Source organism: Rhea pennata, chromosome 18, assembly GCF_028389875.1.
Source record: "Rhea pennata isolate bPtePen1 chromosome 18, bPtePen1.pri, whole genome shotgun sequence".
NCBI lineage: Eukaryota > Metazoa > Chordata > Aves > Rheiformes > Rheidae > Rhea > Rhea pennata.
Window position 1 is genome coordinate 9,452,821 of NC_084680.1, and position 23,860 is coordinate 9,476,680.

Below are 23,860 nucleotides of genomic sequence, written 5' to 3' on the forward strand. Positions count from 1 at the left end.
GATGCAGCCAGTCAGATGCAATTTTGCCTAATTCAATTTCTTCTTTTGATTTTTCATGTGTTAACAAAAACACAGTAGTATTTGCTTGGTAAACAGTATGGGACTGTAACAAAATCAAATCTATGTTTATTTTTAAATACATTTTTGAAAAGGTTCTGTTGAGGTTAGGTTTTATAGAAGTGGTCCAAAACCTTAATAGAAGGTTGATTGAGAATCACGTATGTGTAGCTGTGTATGTCTCTGGACCAATTATCTTTTTTTCTTCCTTTTTTTTTCCCCCCTCCCCATGGTGGTCCTGTTCTGAAAGACTTTTATGCTGTAAGTTTTCAGGGTTGAAAATTGTTTGCAAAGTCCTCTTTGTTTTGCTGTAGAAAGAGGGCAGGCACTACGTGTTGTTGCAGCACGCTTTGCTGTATTCACATGGGCCTGCCTGCTTGCTGAAGATCTAAGCATTAAGTGGTAGTGTTTTGCTGATTTGAGACCTTGAAGATTGTCTTAACTTGATCAAAAATATTTTTTTGTAACTGGTTTAAATGATTATTTAGATTTCTCATTGATGTTTAAGCTGGACGTTTTTTTTGCTCTTGCTTTTATTCCCACTAGTAAATATTATTTTTAAATGTGAAAGATCTGAACTTCTGTCATCCGCTTCTTCCTTTCTGCCTTTGCCAAACTGTGTAATTCCTCGCCCACTCCACACCAAGAAAGGGTAAAGAGTAGAAGGGAAGAGGCAGAGCAAGTATTGCTGCCAATCTGATGTGGAAAACAGAACATGTCCATGTCCCAAATAGGGGCTGAAATAGTCTTGCAGCCTTTTTGGGCTTGCTCTACCAGTGAAAAGCAGGAACCTCATTTAAAACCTGTACACGTCCTCTGGAAAGTGCATGCTAGTAAAGCCTTTCATTTTCTAAGGTGACTGAAATGGTTGCTCAACTGCCCGCTGTCTGATGCTGCAGATAGTCTCTGTTGGGTCCGTGTCCTGTTAGCACCATGGTAGACGGGCCCAGGGAGGAGCAGCGTAGCCGTTCCCCATCCTTGGAGAGTTTCTTTTTGTGCAGCTGGGCATGTTTGAAACCCGGTCCAGCTCTTGGCAGTGCCCCAAACCTCCGTTCTATTCCTACAGTAACTGGGGTCAGCAGGTAGCTCTGCTCTGTTTGGAAGGAGGAGCACGTTAAGTAGGTGTTGCTGCCTCCAGGGAAATGCTTTCTGTTTGTTTTCTCTCTTTCTTGTCTACTTTCTGCTCCTCACCTTCTGGCCTCTCATCCACCATCACTCGGTAGAGTTCTTGCTTTTGTACGTATTTCTGGCTTCATAACGGCCTGCTGTGGTTTTGCACTTGCTCCAGTGGGTTTTGCCTGTCCCATCCTTATTAAAGGCCTGGCTGATGGTTCTTGTTATCGTTTCCCATGGGTCGCGCTGAAGAAAGTATTATCATTTCATGCAAAGAGCTGTCGCCTTCTTCAGACCTAAAACTGATGGATGCATGGACATGTTCGCGCTGCCTTGACTAGTCTGGAGTTGCATTGGGGAAATGTAACTAACGGCTCTTGCATGGTGCTTTCCCTCCCTGGGCTCAGAAATGGGCAAACCTCACTACTTCGGTTGCATAAGTAAGGAAACCTGAACAAAAATTTTAAGGTAAAGCTTTCAGAATTGCACCAGTGTGATTGAAATTCAGTTAGCTCCTAGTTACTGTTTTCTTCCTTCCTCTCTCAGAGGATCCAATCTAATGTCGGGCAACAGTTCAGTAGCAGATTTGGGAATAAAATCCAAATTCCTGCTGTATCCACTACTCTTTATATCTACAGCTATGGTTAGTTAGATGGAGAAAGATAATATTTACCATGTCACTAAGGGATTAGATGCGGAAAAAATTTGGTGAATGAATTCACTGAGTGGAACTTGCAGATTACTGTAAAAGTGAACTTATTCCTCTCCCCCCCATCCCTGCTCCCCCCTTAGAAAAAGCAAAACAGCAGAGTAGCTCTCCGAGTAGAAGCCGCAGCAGTAGGGGTGCTTGCTGTCAGGAAGGTGAAGCGCTCCGGTCGCCGGTGCGGGCCTGTTCGCGCGGAGGCAGCCGCGGGGGGCCGTTCCTCGGCGCGGAAGCTGCCGGCTCTCCCTGAGAGGTGCCTCCGGGTGGGACCGGCCCTCCTTAACGCTGCCGGAGATTCGGGGCTGCTCCACTTCGCTCTGCGGCTCCTCGCAGTTGCTGCAAACTGCTAGTTGGGCTTGCTGTGGAATTGAATTTGCGCATATGTTTGCATGTAGCGGACGTGGTTTTTAATTTTTAGAGTGCTGGAGGGGGGTTGTGAGTGTGCCCGAGGGGATGTCACCTGCCTGGGGAACGAAGGTGTCTTGCTCAGGAGGTGGAAACGTGAGCGGGGTGGGTTAGGTTGAGGGAGGCTGCGGGTGGTTTTGTGGTTCTTTGTCCTTCTGGAGAAGTACACGATCTTTCAGATGCGATCTTTTGCCTTTTGGGCTGACTGTAATGAAGTGGGCTCCGCGAAGAGCGGCCAAGAGCAGGAGCGGCACCGCTGGCTGCTTTGCTGCAGGGGGTTGTACGAGCCAGTGCTGCCGAGCGGGTGACAGGATAGGCTGAGCATGATCTCACTAAGGGGGATGAGTCTGAAAGAAAACGCGAAACCATCCCTCTTTTTGGAAGGATCTCTTTTACAGATATATATATATTTTATTTTAATTCAGATTCCATTAGGCATAGGGAATCTTTGAGTGGCCACTGAGGAAATCACTGGGCTATTTTATCATATGTGCACAAGCCTGGGAACATTTGAATGTATTAAATCTGCATAGCTGTTTTGCCATTTATCATTTTTTTTCCCCCACGGGGAGGGGAGAGTAGAGGGAATGCAAGGAAAGAGGAGGAACTCTGGACACAATCTGCCATACCTCTGAGGAGATTACTAAATGTATTCTGTGATCCCTCACTCGGAAAACCTTGTGGAAAAAATGCCAGTGCAGTTTGTAAGACCACAGGATGTTTGTTTTGTAGGGAGACAGGAGGTCTGTCCCTTCCCTCGAGACTGCCCAGCAGTCAGCTGTGGGACTTGCTGTAGTTCTGTGCTCCTGCCTCTTTTCCAATCCTGTGCTAAAATTATTTAGGAAATCTGCTTGCATTGATCTAGACCAGAATTCTTCATGCCTGGGACCTTTTTTTGCGTGATCCCTAGCAATGATTCCTGACCTGGTATGATGAGTAGTTAGCAAGAGATAGTTATGTTTATGAAAGCTTTTAGCATACAAATGCCAATATCTTCTGGTAAAAACTTAATCTGGGGGGGGGGGGGGGGTTGTACCAAATGCCTAAATGCCTTCCTCAAAAGTTATTTGAAGACTACTTATAGCCTGCACCTTAATTAAGAGCAATCATTGAGGTGGCTTTGGTGGATAACTGAATTACGGCATCCCTTTGGACTCCTTCCAGGAATCAAGGTGTCATCCTGAGCGTGGCATGGTCTTGATGGGACAGGGCAGAAGCCGAAGTGAACGTGTGGAGGGAATGACGGTGCTGAGATAACACATTGAGTTATGCTTGCTTCTGCCTCATCACTGACCGAGGACACGTCCTGCTGGCATGGCAGCAGGGCTGACTTTTCTAGGAGGAACCTGGCTCGCTGAATAGATCAGTAGTGCTCTAAAGTTGTAGTTACGGTCAGTAGTATAAGGTGAAGAAGCTACAGTGCATTGAAGAAGCCCCTAGATGTGTATGAACAGCATTGTGTAATTCCAGTGCTAAAGAAGTATAATTTCTGGGCAAATTTACTAGGGAATAACTCAAGGAAGGCTAAAATACTGCTGACAGCTGGCTGGATGAGGCACCCAGATGGACGTGTGCCATCTGGTTTTCTTGCTGCATGGTTTTGTGTCCTGAATTTGTTAAAACCCTCCTCTCGGGGCCCAGACCTTTGCAAGTGTGTTTTATGACAGTCCATCAAGCTTCTGCTGCGCTCAAGTCACTGCAGCCCCGCTCTCTTTTATGCACTTCTCCCTGTTGGCTCAGGGCCTCATCCTTCCCTTCTGGCTGTCCTTTGAGCTCACTGCAGTCACTCATTTTCCCCACCCTCTTTTTGCAGTTTGGTCTTCTACCTTTTTGGAAATGGCAGCCCTTACCGCGTAGTTAGGTCTTGCATCTCCTTGCCGGAGCCTTCTGCTCGGGGCTGTTGCCGTGTGGTATGCAGCTCCCGAGAACTGATTGGAGGTGGTACTGAGCCCGTCTACGTGCTACTGGGGGAACGTGTGGTTTGCCAGCTTAGCAATTCTCATCAACTCATGCAGCCGCCCTGCTCTCGCAGGTCACTGGGTTTGCAGACAGTTGTCACTGAGTCAGTGCTCGCAGGAATGGCAGCGAGCAGATCCGCGCTCTCCGACTTTGGCACCCCGACTTGGGGGCGTTCGCAGCGTTTGACACCGCGCTGTCTCGCGGGCTGACACCGAGCGCCTAACTTGGCGTCCGTGCGCGGCGGGTCAGGCGCGGCGGCCCGGAGGGATTCTGGCGGAGCCGATGGCTTTGCTCCCGCGTCCCCGCTCACGGGCGAGCACGAGCAGCCCTTTGCGAGGCTGCGCTCGCCTCGCAGCTGGAGAGGAGCCTGCCTTGGATTTCCTGCCTTCCTGTTGAATCAGTCCCCAGTGGGGGAGGCGTTTTCCTTCCTCGCTGAGCTTACGGGACGCCCCGCGATGTAGCATGGCCTGTTTTGCACCGTATATGGGGGAGAGCATCACAGCATCGCTTCTCACTGATGTTGTGTATCTGCTACTTGGAGCTCTTTTGCTGTCTGTCTGTTCCAGGTGTTTACTGGTGATGTAACTCTCCCTGGCGTATCTCCAGTCACTGCAGCGCCCTGTGTTTGATAAGGGAGCTTAATGGGCTTGACAGGATCAAAGCGTTTGCATGGTAAAATGATTATAGCTTAATTTTCTGAAAGTGGATTTTTTGTTTCTTTCTTACACTGTCCTTCTTGAAGCAAAGCCAGAGTATTAAAATGTATTCTCATGCAGAAAACAGGAGGGAAAAGCAAAGTTTCAAGGGTGCTTTGGGGAGAAAAAGAAAAAGTCACTGTATTATGACCACTGAAATAGCTTATAAAGCAGTATTATTTGACTTCTCTGATTCACTATATAAATATATGTTCCTACAGATATGGTTTGGCTAGGAAAACAGTCCTAACAGCATGTACATTTGCTTTTTTGCTCTCTGCCCACACATGTGATCTTACCTTTTCCGGAGAATACAGTAGTATTCGTGTCCATAAGTAGTCACACAGAGAGCCTTTACCAGCGGGTGATCTCACCAACACACCGAAGACGCTAGGTTGTCTGTTGATCAATAGCGGCACTTTTACTGTGAAAGCTTAGAAAATAATCAGATTTATTATAGTTTGGGGGCTTTTTTTTTTTTTTTTTCCCCCGTCAGTATTTTCCTATTCTTGTTCTGGGCTTGTCCAGAATCCACACTTGGCTTCCAAAGGTTTTCTGGCACCAGTCATCTCAGTTTATTACTGGTGTACTGCTACAGCTTATACCAGATCTCGAGACCAAATAGCAATAATGTTACAATAATATTTGGGTGTGATTGCATCTACCTTGCAACTCCTTGCTAGTTAGTATTGAAGTCAGAGAGAGCTGCAGTCCCAGCTGACACGATAATGTTGAAGACACGTGGCCTGGGATTTCTCCTTCCAAATCCCTGCTACACGTCCCTGCACAGAAAAGATATTTAGCACTGAGTGGTAGTGAGCGGGCAGGCATTGGTGCTGAGTAATGAAGAATAATTTCACGGCCCAGCAGCCGGACGCAACAGTGCGTTTCCTGTTCCTTGCCCTGCCGCAGCGCTCTGTCCCTTTGCTGCGCTGATGCAGTTGTGCACTTTGTTGTAACCTAGATCAATTAACTTAATCCAGATGGCAAACAACCCCTCCAGAAAAAGATCTTCATGGCTTATTATCCTGGGTTCGTTCCAGCACTCCAAGTCCACTGATTTGGAGGAGGGCACACTGTAGCGAGGGGATGCAGCAAGCCTGAGCCATCGCGGCCCCAAACTCTGTATTGCACGGTGGCAGCCCGCCCCTGCAGTCAGGGCGGAGGAGGAGTGTTGGAAGAGTGAGCGGCGTAAAACACCCCGCTGTACTTGGGCTTGCCTGATGTTTCTTTGTTCTTACTGAATATTACACGCCCAACATGCTGCAGTGCACAGAAGGCTTTGGTGATTGGTGTTTACTTACCTGTGAAACTCAGTTTTTAGCAATCTCTCCCAAGGCATCTCAAGACTCCCACAAATGTACCAAGCACGTTGTGCGAAGCAAAATCTCAGCATCCACGTGCTTTTGAGAGAGCAACAAGGGAGAGAGGGTAGCAAAAAAGCAGAGCCTTGTACTCGAGAAAGAAGAGAAATTATTAAAAATATTATGAACTCTAGAAATATTTACAATATCTAACTTTGTATGTACCACATCTTAAAACTCTTGCCCTGCCCAACTCTCAGTGCTTCACAATCTGGAGATTTCATTTATAGGAAAATGAAGAGATTTACCTTTTAAAAGTTTTTTTGTTCTGTTTTCAAACCTAACTATTCCAGTAGTTAGGCATGAGCCAAGGGGTTTACAGCCTATGTGAGTAAAGTTTACTGGAGGGAGGAAGAGGAGCTTTCCCTCTCCCCCGTGTCTGGGCACTGAGGGCTGCATGTTGTGGGAAGGACAGTGGGAGCTCAGCTGCACATGGCTCTGGCACAGGCACAGGCTGTATATGCGGCAGATTTGCCTTAAGGAATTGTCCGTATTTGGCCTTTTGATACACGAGGGCCACGTATGTTGAGAAACGATGTAAATTAGAAAAGCCTAGTGCGTGGGTTAACCAGATGGCTTTTATCAGCAAAAATGAACCTGTTTTTTCCTCTTTGTCTCTCTTTCCTCCAGAAGCCCTTCAGAGGCCAGTAGTGTCTGATTTTGAGCCCCAAGGTCTGAGTGAAGCAGCTCGCTGGAACTCCAAGGAAAATCTACTGTCTTGTCCGAGCGAAAATGACCCCCATCTCTTTGTTGCACTGTATGATTTTGTGGCGAGCGGGGACAATACCCTCAGCATAACTAAAGGTAAGGCTGCTGGGCAGAATGGTGGTAGGAATGTATGAGCAGACACAGAAGAAACCACTATGGAACAACTGAGTTATACACTAAACCCTATGGAATTTTTTTTACTGTGGGAATTCTTCTTAAACAAATACAAATCTTTCACAAAGTCATAACCTTTTAAAAGGTTAAAACTGTCTGAGGTTTTGTGCTGGACAAGAAATTATTTGCCAAAACTAAGGTCTCCACTAGGAGCAAGAATTTTAACGGAGAAGTTGGACTAAGCTGATTTTTTTTTTAGGTTGGCCTCTGTCCTTTTAACTGTTCTCTCGAATGTGATTTCTGTATGCAAAACGACTGTAGAGATGTAGTGTTTTCTTACTCAGTCCTGTTTCTTGCATGTACTCCAAGTCATGTCTGCTTCCTTTGCTAATCAAAATGATTTTTTTACTATTTATGTTCTCCTGTTCTCTGCTAGGCTTGTGAAGCCAACTCATTTCAAGTATAATTTCCTGGATTCTTTCATAAGCTCAAGCAGTATCAGAACTGCTGTAGAATCGTGTGAGAGTCTAGCAAACTGAAGCATGCATGTGACTATTTGGCTTTGATGGGTCCACTCAAGCTTAAAGAAACGCACATGCTCACTGCTCAGTCGGATACCCGTTCCTGTAGGAGATGATTTAATGATCTGCAAGGCAGCAGGAACTCATCTTTGTACTCTGCTCTTGGCCTTGCCAAGTCTAATTATTAATGTTTTCTTGTTGTGCTAAGGTGAAAAGCTCCGTGTCCTGGGCTACAATCATAATGGGGAATGGTGTGAGGCCCAAACGAAGAATGGACAAGGCTGGGTCCCCAGCAACTACATCACCCCAGTGAATAGCTTGGAGAAACATTCCTGGTATCACGGACCGGTGTCACGTAACGCTGCCGAGTACCTTCTGAGTAGTGGAATCAATGGCAGCTTTCTTGTGCGGGAGAGTGAGAGCAGTCCAGGACAGAGATCTATTTCGCTGAGATACGAAGGAAGGGTGTACCACTACAGGATAAACACTGCATCCGATGGAAAGGTAGGCAGCGTGCTGTCCAGACTGTGAAAGAAAACCTCGCCGGTATACTCCATCTCCTGACTGTACAAGGTCAAGCAGTAACAATTGAATTGTGCAGTGCTGAACACTAATTGCAATATTCATCATGTATAACTGTAATAGGCTGTAATATTCCCTCAAAGCTATGAGGAAACAACTATATTCCTTTAGCGAACTTCTAGTGAGGTATAACACAGCTCAGTAGCGAAAAACACTAAGGTTGAAGATACTAGAGTTATGTCAGAGCTGAATGCTATAGATATCATTAATAACGTACTCTAAAGATGGATTTTCGTCCTGTAAGTACAAAAAATAATCCCTTGGACTTGAGAGACTGTCAAACCAGGCAAGTCTGTGCCTGTTGCTAATAATGCTGTAAATATTAGGGATAGAATAACCTTACAGCTATTCCTCACAACTTTTTTATCTACTGCTATTGATTTTTCTACAGCATTTCATGTGAACAATGAAAACAGAATAGGCGATTTCATTTTTATGTGGGCCCAGTTTATAGTTTCCTTATTTTCTTTCTATTTTTTGTGTGCTGCAGTAGTGTTGCAATGCCTTGCTTGTAGATGCTGCAGGGAAACATTAGCTTAAAAGTATATTTTCTTGCAGATCTTTTTTTCATGGAAGCCTGTCTATCGGCATTTGATTTTGGAAAATCTTGTTTTTATTACATTTATCTTAAGCAGTGAGTCCTTGAATCCAGTAGGTTTGCAGTATTGCAGTGTGGATCTGGAGCGTGGCTGCTGAGGCCCATCTTGCTAGCGGTTGACAGATTCTGTGCTATCAAAGTATTTAAAGGCGGGGGGAAGGATAGTGGTAGCCTGCCATGGCTAATACTCCTCTGTCCCATGAAAGCTTTATTCTTCTCACAGCAATGGATGACAGCAAAATCTTTAGTACAAGAATGTGGTTATTGAGTATAAATCTTCAGTAAAAGAGCGTAGGTAATGAGTATTGCTTCTGATTAATCAGATTCGTCACTCAAAAATCTTTAAGATAAAATGCATTTCATTACTGAGTTAAATCTGGTTATCTACTTTTGCAGAGAGCTTGTAATTGAGAAGATTGTGGGCTTGCTCTTTAAGACAACATACTTCTAAGTGATGGTGCTTTGATTCTTCCTTTTTCCTCCTGTGCAGACACACACACCGTGCTCAAAATCACATGTGTGAGATGCTGACATATGACATAACATACTCTGAGGACTACAGGGCAATCTGGAGTAATTTCCCTCCTCCTCCTGTCTCTGTGGTTTATATTTCTTCCTTTCAGATTGATGCTAGGAGATGAGCAATGCTCACATGGGAGCATATTGAGCCAGGGCCTCCTGTAAATAAGCACATTGTCCATAATACTGTAGCACGTGTTCCCTGTTTTTAGCTGTATAGGGGTTTGGCAAATGAAAGCTTTCAACCTGGCAGAGCTGTTTTTATCCCCCAAAACAGTTCTGCAGAGCTACGATAATCAGTTCAGCCAGTATTAGCCAGGTTAACTACTCATTTTCCGCACAGTTGCTTTAATTATTGCCTTTGAGAAAAGGTGCAGGTCAGCCAATTGGTTAGGACAGCTCTGTTGTTGATGGTGGTTGGAAATTCAAAATCCAGTAGTAGCAGGAAAGGCGACGGTGCCAGAAAGCTCCGGCTCCTGGGCTCCGGCGGTCCTGCTGGGGCGGACAAGAGGTAGCCACAGTCCTCCCCGATCCTGTGCCAAAGGCTCGCAACCCTGCCGGAGAGTTTGCCTGGTTTTGCTGACCCGTGGCACCGGCGTTGAACCGCACAGGTTTCGATTTGCATCACCAAACGGAGCCGCGAGCTGAGACGGCCGAGCAGTAGACGCGCTGGTGGCTCTGTGGCAGGTGAACAGCTCTGCTGCCCCGCTCCGCCCCGGCCGGGCTGGGGGATGCAGCGCTCGGTCACTTACCCCACTTGCCAAAGCCTGGGAGTTGGTAAGAAAAACAGCCAATATCCCTGCTTTTCCTCTACGAAGCGGAGACTGTGGGGCCAGGGTCCTGCCGGTCTGAGCTGCTGGTGTCATCCTCTGTTGCCCACTGCACAGCAACGCGAGTCTCTCCAAAAGGAAAGCGCTTACCTGCAGCTCCCCGAGCACCCAGGGCCTCCGCAGCCTGCTAGATCACTGGGCAGCCTGTCCGAGGAATTTAACATCTGCAAATGCTACAGTTAGGGTGAATGGCTTTGGTGGGATCATATCCTGTGACTGAGAATATACGGTGTTAGGAGCAAGAGGCATTGCAGAAGCACGTGGAACAGCTACTGCTTGGCGTGGAAACGTGCTGGGACTAGGAAGAGGCGAGTATGTCTTGATTTTAGCAGCACTTAAACTGAACCCATTGGTATTCAACAATTTTTTAAAAAAATATACATGTATCCTCAGAGAATTTTCTCCTTACCTCCCAATTTAACGAGTCTTCTTCTGGACCATCTTTTTAAATTTTGGAGGGAATGCATTAAAAACAACATTTCTTGATTGGTTGGCACAGGGCAGCTAGTCATTTGGTAAACCACTTCCGCGCTACAGAGGACTTGGTTTTCCTGACCTGACAGTACTTGCGGCAAAGCCTCCTACTGAGAAACCAAACCGAACAAACAGCGTTGTCCAGCCGCTTCTGGAAGTCCTGTTATTCTCCATATTAGGGACCGCAGGGCTGTGTGTCTTGTCCGGCTCTGGATAGCGTGTCAGCAGTGTAGCCGGGAAGCAAACTGCGTGAGCCTCCTGCGTAACCGCGCACGCTGCGGAAACGCCGAGGCTGTTACCTCTCTTTGAGCACGGTTAGCAGCAGCAGGCGGTTCTCTCGGGGAACTTACTCAGCGAGCAGTTTGAGCTAAGCCTCGGTAGAAGGGGTTGGCGGAGAAGGGAGGTTGCAGCGAGAAGGCTGAGCACGTACGCGGCTTACTGCGCTGCGGCCATAGCACGCCGTTCGTAGCTGCTCGTTGTTTCGTCTTCTTGGGATACATGCCTCAAATTCCAGATGAAGATTTAAACACGTCAGCATAACTCTGGTTTGCATTAGTGCTGATAGGAAGTAAGGCCTTAGGAGTCCATGCTCAGATTTAATCCCTGAGAGTTTAGGAAGCTCTGCCTACACAGTGGGTACATGTGATTTTTTTTTTTTTTAACATAAAGGGAAAACTTTATGCATGTTTAAGTATGGAGTGTTGCTTTATGGCCTGAACAGGGTGATGCAGAGTTCTTCTCTCCATCCCTCCAAGGGTTTGCTGTGAAGCCTCTGGCCAGTTGTTTAACTTCTTTCTCCATCTGTAATAAGGTCATATAATCTGTCACATAAAATATCTCTGATTTCCATGAAATTTTGAGATCATGAAACAAAAACCATCATAAAAGCATTGACAGCTTCCCTTTGCATTCTTCCCTAATATTTCCAAGTGATACCAGAGTTCAGCATAGTTTTCTACATCCATACTTGTAGATTTTACTCTCCAATGTAATTTGTGAACTGCTAGTACCAAAAATTGTTCCTAAACAGGTGTGGTTTATTTTAGCTATCTAGACCCTTGGCTAACACTTGTGATCATAAGAACTCTTTGGTTTTTGCCTTGCAGCTGTAAAAACCTCTGTTACACTGTCACTTGTTCTCGAAAACATCTGTTTTTCGGGTGACTTCACCTCTTCCCCAATGAAAGGTGTTTCTCTTATCATAGTGTTGAAATAAGATTTGATCTAGTTACTTCACCAAAAGAATATTTGACCCATTTTGGTACAGGATTGAGAACGTGCTCCCCAGGAAGATGTCTATTTTCTGGAGATACAAGTTTCCGTAGGAGCTTTGCTATCAGCAAATATATCAACAGAAGAATAAGAGTGAAGAGAGAGGTGGATTTTTCCAGTCTAGTGTGTAAAGCCCTCCCACTCTTAGTGTGTGTGTGCATCCAAAAGTAACTGTGTTGTCACCACAGCAGTTACTTGCATGGCTTTTGATGAAAGGGTACGTTTCTGTAATTGTCTTTTTTGGGTGTGAATGCTATATAATGCTCATTTCCCAGAAACCTTACAGAGGGATAAAAGGATAGTTGAAAGCCAACAACCACAGCACACCCTGCAGTAGCCTCACCTGTTGGCGACCTGGCTGTGGAGCTGTTGTTCGTTTGCGTGCTTTGCCATTTTGGGTTATGCTTTGAGTCTGAGCCGAGCATTTTACCTTTTAGCAGCATGGTTTTTAAATAAATCCATGGCATATGTAGATTGGCAGTTTCTGCCAATAGTGGCAGACTGTAATAATCACTATACATTCTTAAGCATTTAACTCATTCTCTAAAACTCAGCTAGGAAATTGGGCAAGTGTCACTCTAACCCTTTGTGACTTTCTTGGATGATACAGCTGCTCTTTTCATTTACTTTTCTTGTTCATAGTTCTTCTGATCTCATATACTTGAGAATATTTGACCTTCTCCAGTGCCTCTTATTCTCCCTCTTTGAGTTTACTGTACTAAGCAGATGTCTGTGAAGAAGAAACATCCATACAGCAATTGTCAAGCTCCAGTGCACAGGCTCTACTCAACTTTGAGGGCTTATTTTCTCCCTCCAAACATTTTTTCTCTTACAAATGCATCATCCTTTTCTGTTGGGCACACTCGCTTATTGCTGGAGCTTCACAGACGCATTTTCTTTTTCTATCTAAAAGTTCTACCTAGATGGAAGAAGTAGAATTTGGCCCTGTGTCTGGGATTTCAGGGTGCCTGGCAGCCCTCTCAGCATCCTGGCCTCCCAAAATCCCAGACAGATGGCCACTACGCAAGCACTGATGAACTCTTCAATATACAGCGAGTAAGAGGCATTCAGGAAATTTGAGCACAGCTGTCTACATACAATGTGCACAGTAGGATCAGTGCATTGCACTCTTTCCTAGTGTATAAGTTGATATTTCATGGACAGAAATATGAGAGGCTGACACAGTGCTGCTTCTGGCAAGGTTGTCCCTTGCCAGACCTTAGTCCTTTATAGGAAAAATGGAGGCCTTTCATCTTCTGTGTACTGCTTCTAGCATAGGCTGTTGCACCAGTCAAACAGAGCTTTCTCCTACTTCATGTATATCAGCATCACTTTTTTTATTATGTTTCTAGCTTTTGCCATCTTCCCTAGTAGAAGACTGGGGTTGACTGTGAAAACTGGAAATACAGAGTTGTGGTGGAAAGGAGTCCCTTGTCTAGTATCTTTAATAAGTTTTTAGCCTCAAAATGCATCTTCAGTATCAACATTAGAAAAGTAACAAACCATGCGCCGCAGCAGGCTCTCATTCAAAGGTAATGCTTTTACGCCTGTGCGGTGCGTCTGTACAGAGACCTTAAAGTGCTGCTGATCTGTGCCCATCACAGGAAAGGGACAGACTAGCTGTCTAATTTCATGCACAGTACTATGCGGAGGCTTAGACCAAAAGCAGGGAAGCCACCAATGTGTTAATGAAACTCCAAGAAGAATTTAGGCAGGTAAAATGTCATGATCAAAATAGTAACATGTTCAAGATACTGAGGTGAGCAACCCCTGCTCTTCAAAATGCATCATATAATCTTTACGGACTAGCCTTATGTTAAAAAGACATTTTGAGCAACAGCAAGCCAATCTAATGACATTTTGTAATCATTAAGTCCATACTCTTTCAGAGAAGTCCATGGGTTTTCCCTGAATCCATGGATTTCCCCTGTAAGCCATTGATTTTTCTTGGCTCTGAGTTAGGTTAGAGAGCAGATTGAGCTCATAGGATTGCAGGCCGAATAGGGGTGACACAACACACTGCTGTCCCAATTTTACAATGTAGTTCCTACATAAATGCCCCAGTGCGCATTATGTGAATTACCTTTCTCTTTCTCTTTGCTCCCTAGCTGTATGTCTCTTCAGAGAGTCGCTTCAACACTTTAGCAGAGTTGGTCCATCATCATTCGACTGTAGCAGATGGCCTCATCACCACTCTACACTACCCAGCACCCAAACGCAATAAACCCACTATTTATGGAGTGTCTCCAAACTATGACAAATGGGAGATAGAACGAACTGACATCACTATGAAGCACAAGCTTGGTGGAGGACAGTACGGAGAGGTGTACGAGGGAGTCTGGAAGAAGTACAGCCTTACAGTGGCTGTGAAGACTCTAAAGGTAAGGCTCAAATCTCTGAGCTTTCCTGTTCATCTCCTTTCAGTAGGAACAGAGTTCAGGCTGTGGGCCTGTCCTCAGTTGTAGTTAGGCAATTTTGGTTGATTTATAACCCTTTCTTTCCATACCATAGGTCTGGAAAAGAGATTGTGTCAGTAAGGCCCTTCCACTGGGTATTTTTGGAAGAGCTTGATTCTATTATGGCTGTATGTGATACCTGGAACAGTTGTAACTAAGGAGGAGGATGTTAACGGTGCAATTTTTCTAAGGTTTCTTCTGCTCTAAAGTAAAAGTAAATAGTGCTGTGATGTCCTGTGTTCAGGTGATGGCAAAGGTGAGCTGTTCACAGATGAACACATTGATACAAACTCCTATAATAAGGAAAATTGTGGACTGTAACTTGTGCAACACAAAATTTAAAAGCTATGTTTCAAAGAGAATTTTAATGGTTTGACTGCTTGTCTTATGTGGCTTCTTTCCCGAAGGACAAGCTCCCTATGTACCTGGAAACCCTGAGTAGTTCTTCACAGCTGTTTACAATCAAAAGATACAAGAGGAGGAAAAAGTGTATCCAAGCTAAAATATATGAAATTTTGTATGTGACTTTAGCAAGGAATCAGATAATCAGAGTTCTTTTTCTGGCTTTGCACTCCCAGTTTCTTTGTAGCTTGGTTTTCTTGTCTCTTGAAATGCAAATAATGCTCCGTCAGTTCATAGGGTCATTGCTTAATTCATTTATGTTTATAAAAGTGTCTTGAGATCTTCTGGCACTATCCACACATACTGCATTTGATTGCTTAATAAGAGTTTACAATAACTTGACACCGTGTTCTCCTTCCTTGAATGGGGAAGCAGTTTGGTCTTGCAGAAGCAAACAGAAGAGAGTTTGTGTTTGTTTCTTTCCGTCTTTTTGCACAGGGAATTTTGAAGTGGAGAGAACTGCATAGATGTTTTAGTGTCAGCAGAAGAAAGTTTCCTTGATTTGAGGAAAATATTTCTTGCGTGCTTGCTGAGCAGTGGCCACCTGAGTATTTCTGGGTTGCTATGGTTGTGGGGACTATTTGCATTTTGGCCTTTCGTTGCTCACTGGAGGTTCCCCTTGCTGCTCCCCAGCTGAGCAGAGCTGGAGCGCCCGCTTGCGCGGGGAGCGGCTGACACCTAGCGTTCCCGGCGCTCGGATGCCGCCGCGCTGGCGGGCCTGCGAGCGCGGTCAGGCTGCGGGAGCCGGGAGAGGGGCGGTTTGAGCAAAGTGCTGCTTCATCGGTGAAAGAAGAGAGCAACTATTTCCTGGAACATTGTTTGCTGTAACATCTCCTTTTGTGCTTCTGGTTATAGCGTGAGCATACTTGACATCTTCACGTTTTTCATTTGCTCCAAATAGTAGTTGTTGTATTCCTCTCTTCTCTTAAAAACCTACCAACACTTGCAAACTGTGTGTTGTCCTGTGTGTTCCTCCTGTGTATAAGAAGGAACCTCAATACAGACCGTAGTTGTTTCAAAAATGTCAAATAAATATTTAATGAAACATGGCTTAAGAGTGGTTCATAATGTAATATGGAGCAGCATGTTCCACTGGGAAATGTCAGAATACCCTGAAAGAGTCTTGAGGAAAAACCTCAGTCTGAAATTATGCACACTAAAACCATCCTTAAAAGCAGGTTTATAATCTACCTTCCTTAACGCCATCTGTCTGCTGCCTGACAGGTAGGATTATGGCTTTCCTCAGAGTTTTGGAAATATTTTGAAATCACATTTATGTTCCAGTTCTACATGGGAAAACAAGCCCTCAGCAGCTTCTTCACAAACACTCAAATGACTCTCCATGTTCCTGTGAGAGAATATTTTTCAAAATTTCGTGTCTCTCCTTGTTCCCTGCCCATCCACCACAGGTACTGTATAAGAAAGGATAAAGGAGAGGGAAAACTAGAAGAAAGAAACCTTCCAGCTTCTTTTCAAACAGTGATGTTTAGGAACGCCCACTTGTTGTTCATTTTTTCCTTGAGTGTTAAATGTAGCTCACAGCTAGCTCAAAAGACCAAGAAGACGGTAACAAGCAGAAGTAGCACGTACTGTTTTTTGGTTGCATTTAACTGTGGAGTGCTAGCCACTGTGTTGCCCCTGAGCTGTTTCCTCTGAAGATATTCCACTGGAAACTCTGTGAACCGGACAGGACACATCAGTATTTATGAGGGTCTGTTACCATACCACGACACGCTTACTTATGTTTTTATATCTGTTAGCGATGGAAGGATGCAGCAGGAGGGCAAGGACCTGGTAACTGGAGGTGAAGCCTTATGACCTGCCTATGGTTGGGCTATAAATCCAGCTGCTGTTGACAGTTACCAAAACCTGTTGCTCTGTGAAGGCCACTTAATGGTTGAACTGCTGGGCGATGGTCATCCCGGCACGCTTCGTGTTGCACAGATATCTAGGGTGCATCCGTTAGGATTACCTTTTTCTTTTCCTTTCTTTTGAACAGAGAAGCCTGTGTTTTAAACTAGGCCTATGCAGCCCTAGTGTCCCTTGATATGGTTTCTTTAAGTCAGAGTTGAGGTATGATCCTGTTCTCTGCTAGGAAAATATTGCTGGAGCCATTTTACCTATTCTGTGGTTTTATACAATGGAAGATTTGAAACTGGATAAGTTTGATCCTTTTCATGAGACTGTATTTTCAGAGAGATCATGGTTACAGTAATTCTCTGTACATTTTCCTTCTATTAAATTGGTCACCGAGAGGTAGGAGACTTAAAACAATGGAGCAACTATACAGAACAAACCTGTCAGAGTTTGCATAGCATACATAAGATAAGTGCATATTTAGGGTCATTTTGCAACTTGGATTATTAACCTAGTTTCTTTTGCCAAAGAAAATGATTTAAAGTTCTGCTCACAAGGACCTTTGGGCTATTAGAATTGACAGAGAGTGTTCAGAAAATTACAGCTGCCAATCAAACTAATTGGCAACGAGTAGTAAATGATGGAATGAAACTGTTTGAAAAAGGTTCTTGTTGCTAACCGCAAAGCAGAGTGCTGGCTGGATTTTACGGCGGCAGCAGCCCTCTGTTATCATTCTCACCAGCAGCAGTAAATCCTTTCCAATCCTTCCTTAAAACACTTCGTCCATGTAGGCTGTCAACATTAATCCACCACTGAAAAAAATATGGATATAGAAAAAAACGTTGCTTTAGAAATAGATCTATATTTTTGCAGCACTTTGAAATGACCTTCCGGCCATCTGAGGTATATTTGCTGCAGAATATATGTCTTTTGAGCAAGACTGTATCTTCCTCAGTTTTGTGTTGTGCCAAGCAACTTCTATGGTGCTCAGCAAATAGATAGTGACACATCTGCCCAGAACAGTTACGTCATGGGTCAGACACTAAAAGCCAGAAACGGAATCCGTGAAACCTCAGGCTTTCAATTACGGAGTAACTGCCATTGGTCATGCTTCCCTGTCTAAAGTGGGCATTCCTTGCCCATACTCAGTAAAACTGGGGGTCTATCTTTCAGGAGTTTCTCAAGCATTTGATTGTGGTCTATGCTCCTTTATTTTGTTTTATTTTTTTTCCTTGTTTCTTCCTTTACTGTTTATTTTATATTACCATTCTTTTTTCTTTTAGGTGCAGGTTTAGCCTTTCTCTTTATAACTCCTGAGTGCTCCTGCACACAAGGGATATGGATCTTATTTGCTCAAAAAACTCCTATTAGAATAAGGATGATAAAATCTATTTTTAAAAATCCTACAAAAAAACCTCCTAGTATTCCTAACTTATTGTGTTGCTGCTACAGGGAAAAACTACATTGGAAGAACTGTGGTTTACATTGTCAATTTGTCATTCTTTTTCTGTCCTCAAACAAAAAAATTACTCCTCTTTTGGGCACACTGGCCTTGCTAAAGCTTTCCTGTTGTTCTACAGGAGGATACCATGGAGGTGGAAGAGTTCTTGAAAGAAGCCGCAGTAATGAAGGAGATCAAGCATCCGAACTTGGTGCAATTATTAGGTAAGTGATAAATACCAAGCAGAGGGATTTGAACTAAACCCTTGTGCAGTGATATGGATGTTAAGAAGCAGATAAGCTGCTTACCATACCAAGGCTTTAAATACAGACACTTATTGTCTGGCAAAATTCGCAATTTGTACCAGTAATACATTATTTTTAATGATCTCTTCTCCCTAACATTTAAGTTGCAAGAGTCTTAACCAGGAAATTAAAACCGTCTATTAACCAATTCCAGGCAAAATTAGTTCTGTATGCAAGCACTGTATTTCTGCCTTCCAGAGCTATAAGTTGCCCTGGGGTGGAAAAAAATGAAGGTGCACTGATCTTCTCCAACATTCAAGCTTTATGTTGGTCCTTAGGGGTGTGCACACGGGAACCTCCGTTCTACATCATTACGGAGTTCATGACATATGGGAACCTACTGGATTATCTGCGTGAGTGTAACCGTCAGGAGGTGAATGCTGTAGTGCTGCTGTATATGGCAACTCAGATCTCCTCAGCCATGGAGTACCTGGAGAAGAAAAACTTCATTCACAGGTAGGAAGGACACAGGGCACCCCTGAATCTCAAGCGCCAAAACTCCTTTGATATATTTTCCTGCCTTTCGGGTGATCACAGCACTGAATTCAGATGCAGTAGGTGTCCTACATTTAGCACTCTAGTGTGTTGTATTCTTCCTATTGCTTTTCTACCAGGATAGTTATTCTTACCTTTGCAGTAGATGCAGGTTACAAATGTGTTAGTACTTAAATATTTTTGACAAGGTTATTAAATGTAAATGCTTCCTAAAATAATAGGTTCTTAATGGGCTGGATAAGCTACTGTTCTTCCTTGATTCTAACAACCATTTAAAAACAATGTAAACTGATGTTACTTCTGTGTTTACAGGTGCTCGCAGTAAAGCCACCCACTTGATGCCTTTTTGTCATTTGCTCATTCTTGTTTCAGTGTTGGGATGTTCCCCCCACCCTACTCTGTAGGGGCTGTTTTCCGCTATTGTCCAAATTGCCTATTTCACTTTAATAAGCATCTTCGCAGTCTTAAAGTCTCAGAGACTTTGACCTTTAAGTGTGCTGCAATTATGGCTAGGGCTTTGCGTTCTTTGTCTGTAGAAATGGCCTCCTAGCAATATAATGACACATCCTGGACAAAGGTTGGAGAGTTGCTGAGTTTAATACAAGATGTTCTCGGTGCCATAGTGTGACCTTTCCTACCCAATTAGTTGGAATATGAAATCAGCACATGTTTTTTCATAGAGACAAATATGAAGATCATGTGTAAAGTTCTAGGTGTTCCTCAAGACAGACGTTGCTTTTGCTGCGTGAAAGCTCTGTTTAAATGCTTCTGTCAGTCAATAAAGTGAATGGTGGTGCTGCAAATTAAAATTTCTAGCCTTTGATTTGCTCTGATGAAAGTATTTCATCCCCTCAGCCTGGAGGAAGTGAACTTTAAAACTGAACTGTTTTGCTTGAATCCCATTTGTCTGCTCTCTTGTTCGTTTCATTTCCTCTTACTTCTGATGACCCATTTATCGAAAATAAATAGCTTTTTTCCTTATCTGCCACCCCTACACCCACCTACCCAATTATTTTAAGAGTGTTGTCACAATTCACAGCCGTGGATTCAAATGCTGGGCTGTGACCTCGTTTAATGAATCAGGAAGGAGGAGGAATTCGGTTATGAAGGAGCTGTTGTTTAGACACACATTATAGTAATCAACACTGATAAGAAAGCACATTCAAAAACACTGTAAAAATTTATTGGGCCTTTAGTAAAACATACTTTTTTTTTTAAGTTTATTTTGTGTTGAGCAGAACAGGCAGAGGAAAAAGCAGATATTGCCTCATATCTAAAGAATATCTCACTCTAGCTTTCTGGTAAAATCAATTTTTAATTCATTGTAACATAGTCTGCAAAAGTGTTTTTATCAAAACCTAATCATTAGGATAAATGTATTCCTGTGCTTCACCTTTTTACATTCATCAAATGTTTCTGAGGTACTAGCAGCACATCTGAGCCAGGGAGGTGGCAAGTGCGATGTTTGTTCATCCATCACCTGCCAGAGTCTTTACTCTGACAGGTGGCAGATGAAATTTGGAGCAAAAGCTTAGTTGGATTATTGCTCATTATTTTAAACAGTAAGTACTGAGAGCAGAAGCCACAATAGTTTTGAACGTACCAGAAGCTCTCCTGTTTGAAGATTTGAGCTTCTTCTAATTTGAAAGGTTAATAAGAAACTGTATTTACAGCCAATTGTCGTGCAGCTACATCTTTAGGCTTTCTTCCACCTTCTTGTGTGGCAGCTGGGGTTGCTGCTTTTATAGATGCAGCCTCTGAGTGGTCCATATGGTCAGGTGCCTTTTTTTTTTTTTTTTTTTGATATGGTATGAAAAAGTTGTGTCATAAGATATACTGTGCTTGGGAGGAAGAAGAGGATACGTGGAGATGAACGCTGGTGGTTGAGCTGGGACTGGACAAAGGAAGTCTGGGCAGTGAGGAGTGTTTTTGTTGTTGAAGGTGACTGAAGTGTTAGAGAGGTGGGGAAAAAGAGAAACATGAGACTTTTTTTTTTTTTTTTTTTTTTTTTTTTTTTTTCCGGTGCTCATTCTTGGCTATTGATAACTTGAGCACTGACATTTCTTTATATTATTTTTATCCTGAGGGTGGCAGCTTTTATTGAAAGTGAGGGGGCTTCTTGAAGCTTTCATTTCAAAAAAAAAATGATTGGATGACACTCTTAGAAAGAAGGAATGGAAAATAACTTTTCCTCTTATATATATGCGCATAACTACATAATTTTTGTGTAAGCCCTAATCAAAAAAAAAAAAAAAAAAAGAAATCATACAGGCCCAGGTTTCTTCACGAACAGCAGGTCACTTCGCTATTGTTAAAAGCGAGATGAGGAGGACTTCTCATGACCTACTTTTGTTCCTGTTTTTAGGGATCTTGCTGCCAGAAACTGCCTTGTAGGAGAGAACCACTTGGTGAAGGTGGCAGATTTTGGCCTGAGCAGGCTAATGACAGGTGACACGTACACTGCCCATGCTGGAGCAAAATTCCCAATCAAGTGGACTGCCCCAGAAAGTCTGGCTTACAACAAGTTCTCCATTAAATCTGATGTCTGGGGTAAGAATTTGTATGAACAAATTAATTCAGCTTGTAGCCTTCTTTTCCAGGACTGTGAAAGAAGGACATTTGTGAAACATTGAGGAGAGCATATTTCCTGGTTTGAGCCATACTGTGCTATAACTTTGTCAGAGTTAGGAAATTAATCTCAGCTAAGTCAGTCTTGAGTGCAAAACTGAGGATTCAGAGCTTTTTATAATAGACTGGAAGGCCCCATATGCGTACAGCTATCTACATGCGGGCCAGACTTTATATGTGTGAATCATTGGCAAGTATGAAAATAAAGTGTGCTGTAGTGCTCATAGAAATGCATGAAATGGGACTGGAGGGCACCAAAACTACTGACTCAATAGGGTTCTAGCACAGAACTGTGAAGCAATAGAGTGTTATATAGCCAGGAACTTTCAAACTCCTTTGAGGAAGAAAGTGAGGCTCTGTTCATTTTATGTTTTTTTTTTTTTTAAGAAAAAAAAGAAAAAAATATATATGTATGTATCTGTCTAGCAATAGTTCCAAACTTGTCTTTCTGCATTAAAAAAAAAAAAAAAAAAAGATCTTTAGAATGAGATGAGTAAAATCAGCAAGAAAATTTGATGACAAATGGTTATTGAAGAGCCCTGAAGTGCTGGTGCTTAGCTGAGTGGAGCTAAATTCTATCGAATCTGACCATAAAAGAAGTCTCGTGATTCTTTTTATCAGTGTTTCTTTGGGTTTTATATCTCCGTCATAGCTGTTGGTCAAATTTTCAAAAGTGCCCAGTGACATAAGATAGAAGTTTGTGGGACTTAGTCCCAAAGGCCCTTGGAAAATGTTATCCTGAGCATCTTCTATGTATAAAACATTGGACAGTAGTGAAGGAACAATGGAAATTTTTAGTTTCTGGGAAAATGGACAGAAAAAGGTGTTATTTTGAAGGAATTGCTAGGAGATGGCTAACATAAATCTTTTGGCACTGGGGGGAGAAGACCCAAACCAGCCTGCTAAGGAGTATGTGATCGCTGACCAAAGCAGTTTTTCTGCTTTCTGTTGGTGTGTTGTGGTGCTAGTGGCAGGGGAGCACCCACAGCCATCTCAAAGGATGCTGCCATATTCCTGTGGTGGCTGCAGGGACCCCCGTTACATTTAAGTAGTAGAGCACTTCAGGAGAAAAGATCAGAAAGGGGATATTGGGTGTCTTTAATTAGGGTTAGCCCAACCTTGCTATAGCTGGGGTGGGAACTTTTGGGATCAGATGAGAGCAAGCAGGCTGTCCCCAGGAGCCAACTGCTGCTGCCAGCCGTGCCAGAGTTTAGACACTTTGACCTCGCTGCCTGAAGACAGAAATCAAACGGCTGTGCATAGAAATGTCTAACATAAATTGCCCTTGGTGGTGTTACCATGTAATGTGATGTGATTTCCTTACTTAGGCAGAATTGTAATTGCTTTCTCTTCAGGTTAAGAACAGAGTACGGTGACTGAACTAATTATTGCAGGTTGTTGAACTGGTGTTGTGTCTCTTCTGTGTGCCCGAATCCTGGGCTAGTCACCTAGCCTCGGTGTTGACCTGTATCCCGGTCAGGCTCTGGGGTTTGAATGCTTCGCCTGTGCTAAGGACCTTTCTGAAATGCCTGTTGTGCTTTCTATGTGGCTTTCCCCATGGTCAAAACATCTCACCCCATCCTTATTGCAGCCACTGCTGGGTCCCAGGTTCCCCCTCGAGATCACACTGCAGCTGAAGAAGGGCACCCCAAAAACAGTGCACCACTGCAGCATGCGAGTCGTCTAGGGAGAGGCTGGAGATGAGAGAGGAGCTGTCAAATTGACAGAGAGACTGCAGTGCAGCAGGGAAACAGTTTCAGCTAATCCACTGTGAAGTCTCTTAATTGTGCCTTTAATAGGACTTGAAGGATCTTGGGGCGTTCAGGTTTGAGACAACTGATACATTGAAAATTAGTCTAATTCTACCCTGTCATATCACAGGAGACTTGTTTGTGCTGACGAAGCGGCTTGTTACGCTGCTTTAACATTTAAGCTGCTGTTGAGCATGGGATCCGAGCCACCTAGAGCTGGTTTAAGCGAGCAGCGCTGTTTACTGACTATTCCCACTAAACATCATCTCAAATTTAAGGTGAAAACAATGCTTACTGATTTCTTCACTGCAGCCTTCGGCGTTCTGCTGTGGGAAATTGCAACGTACGGCATGTCCCCTTACCCCGGGATTGACCTGTCTCAAGTCTATGAGCTGCTAGAGAAAGACTACCGTATGGAGCGCCCGGAAGGCTGTCCTGAGAAAGTTTACGAGCTCATGAGAGCATGTAAGTGTTGTAAAGCTCTGCAAATGCTGCTTTTAACTCTGCAGAGATGCAGTAAACGTGCCCGGATCTGGTCACGTGCAGCAGGGCACAAGGAGCTTTCTGCATTTCCGGGGAAGATGCAATGCTGTGTGGAAGTGCCTCGTTAA

The 23,860-nt window shown here is 43.8% G+C and overlaps 1 protein-coding gene across 2 annotated transcripts in view; it reads left to right on the forward strand.

Moving 5' to 3' along the window:
* ABL1 (ABL proto-oncogene 1, non-receptor tyrosine kinase) overlaps window positions 1-23,860 on the forward strand; it is an 83,271-nt gene that overhangs the window by 52,020 nt on the left and 7,391 nt on the right. For both annotated transcript variants that reach the window (XM_062591332.1, XM_062591333.1), the window contains exons 2-8: window positions 6,927-7,100; window positions 7,848-8,143; window positions 14,023-14,295; window positions 18,210-18,294; window positions 18,654-18,831; window positions 21,236-21,420; window positions 23,562-23,714. In XM_062591332.1, coding sequence (XP_062447316.1) covers window positions 6,927-7,100; window positions 7,848-8,143; window positions 14,023-14,295; window positions 18,210-18,294; window positions 18,654-18,831; window positions 21,236-21,420; window positions 23,562-23,714 — 1,344 coding nt within the window. The remainder of the gene's footprint in view (window positions 1-6,926; window positions 7,101-7,847; window positions 8,144-14,022; window positions 14,296-18,209; window positions 18,295-18,653; window positions 18,832-21,235; window positions 21,421-23,561; window positions 23,715-23,860) is intronic.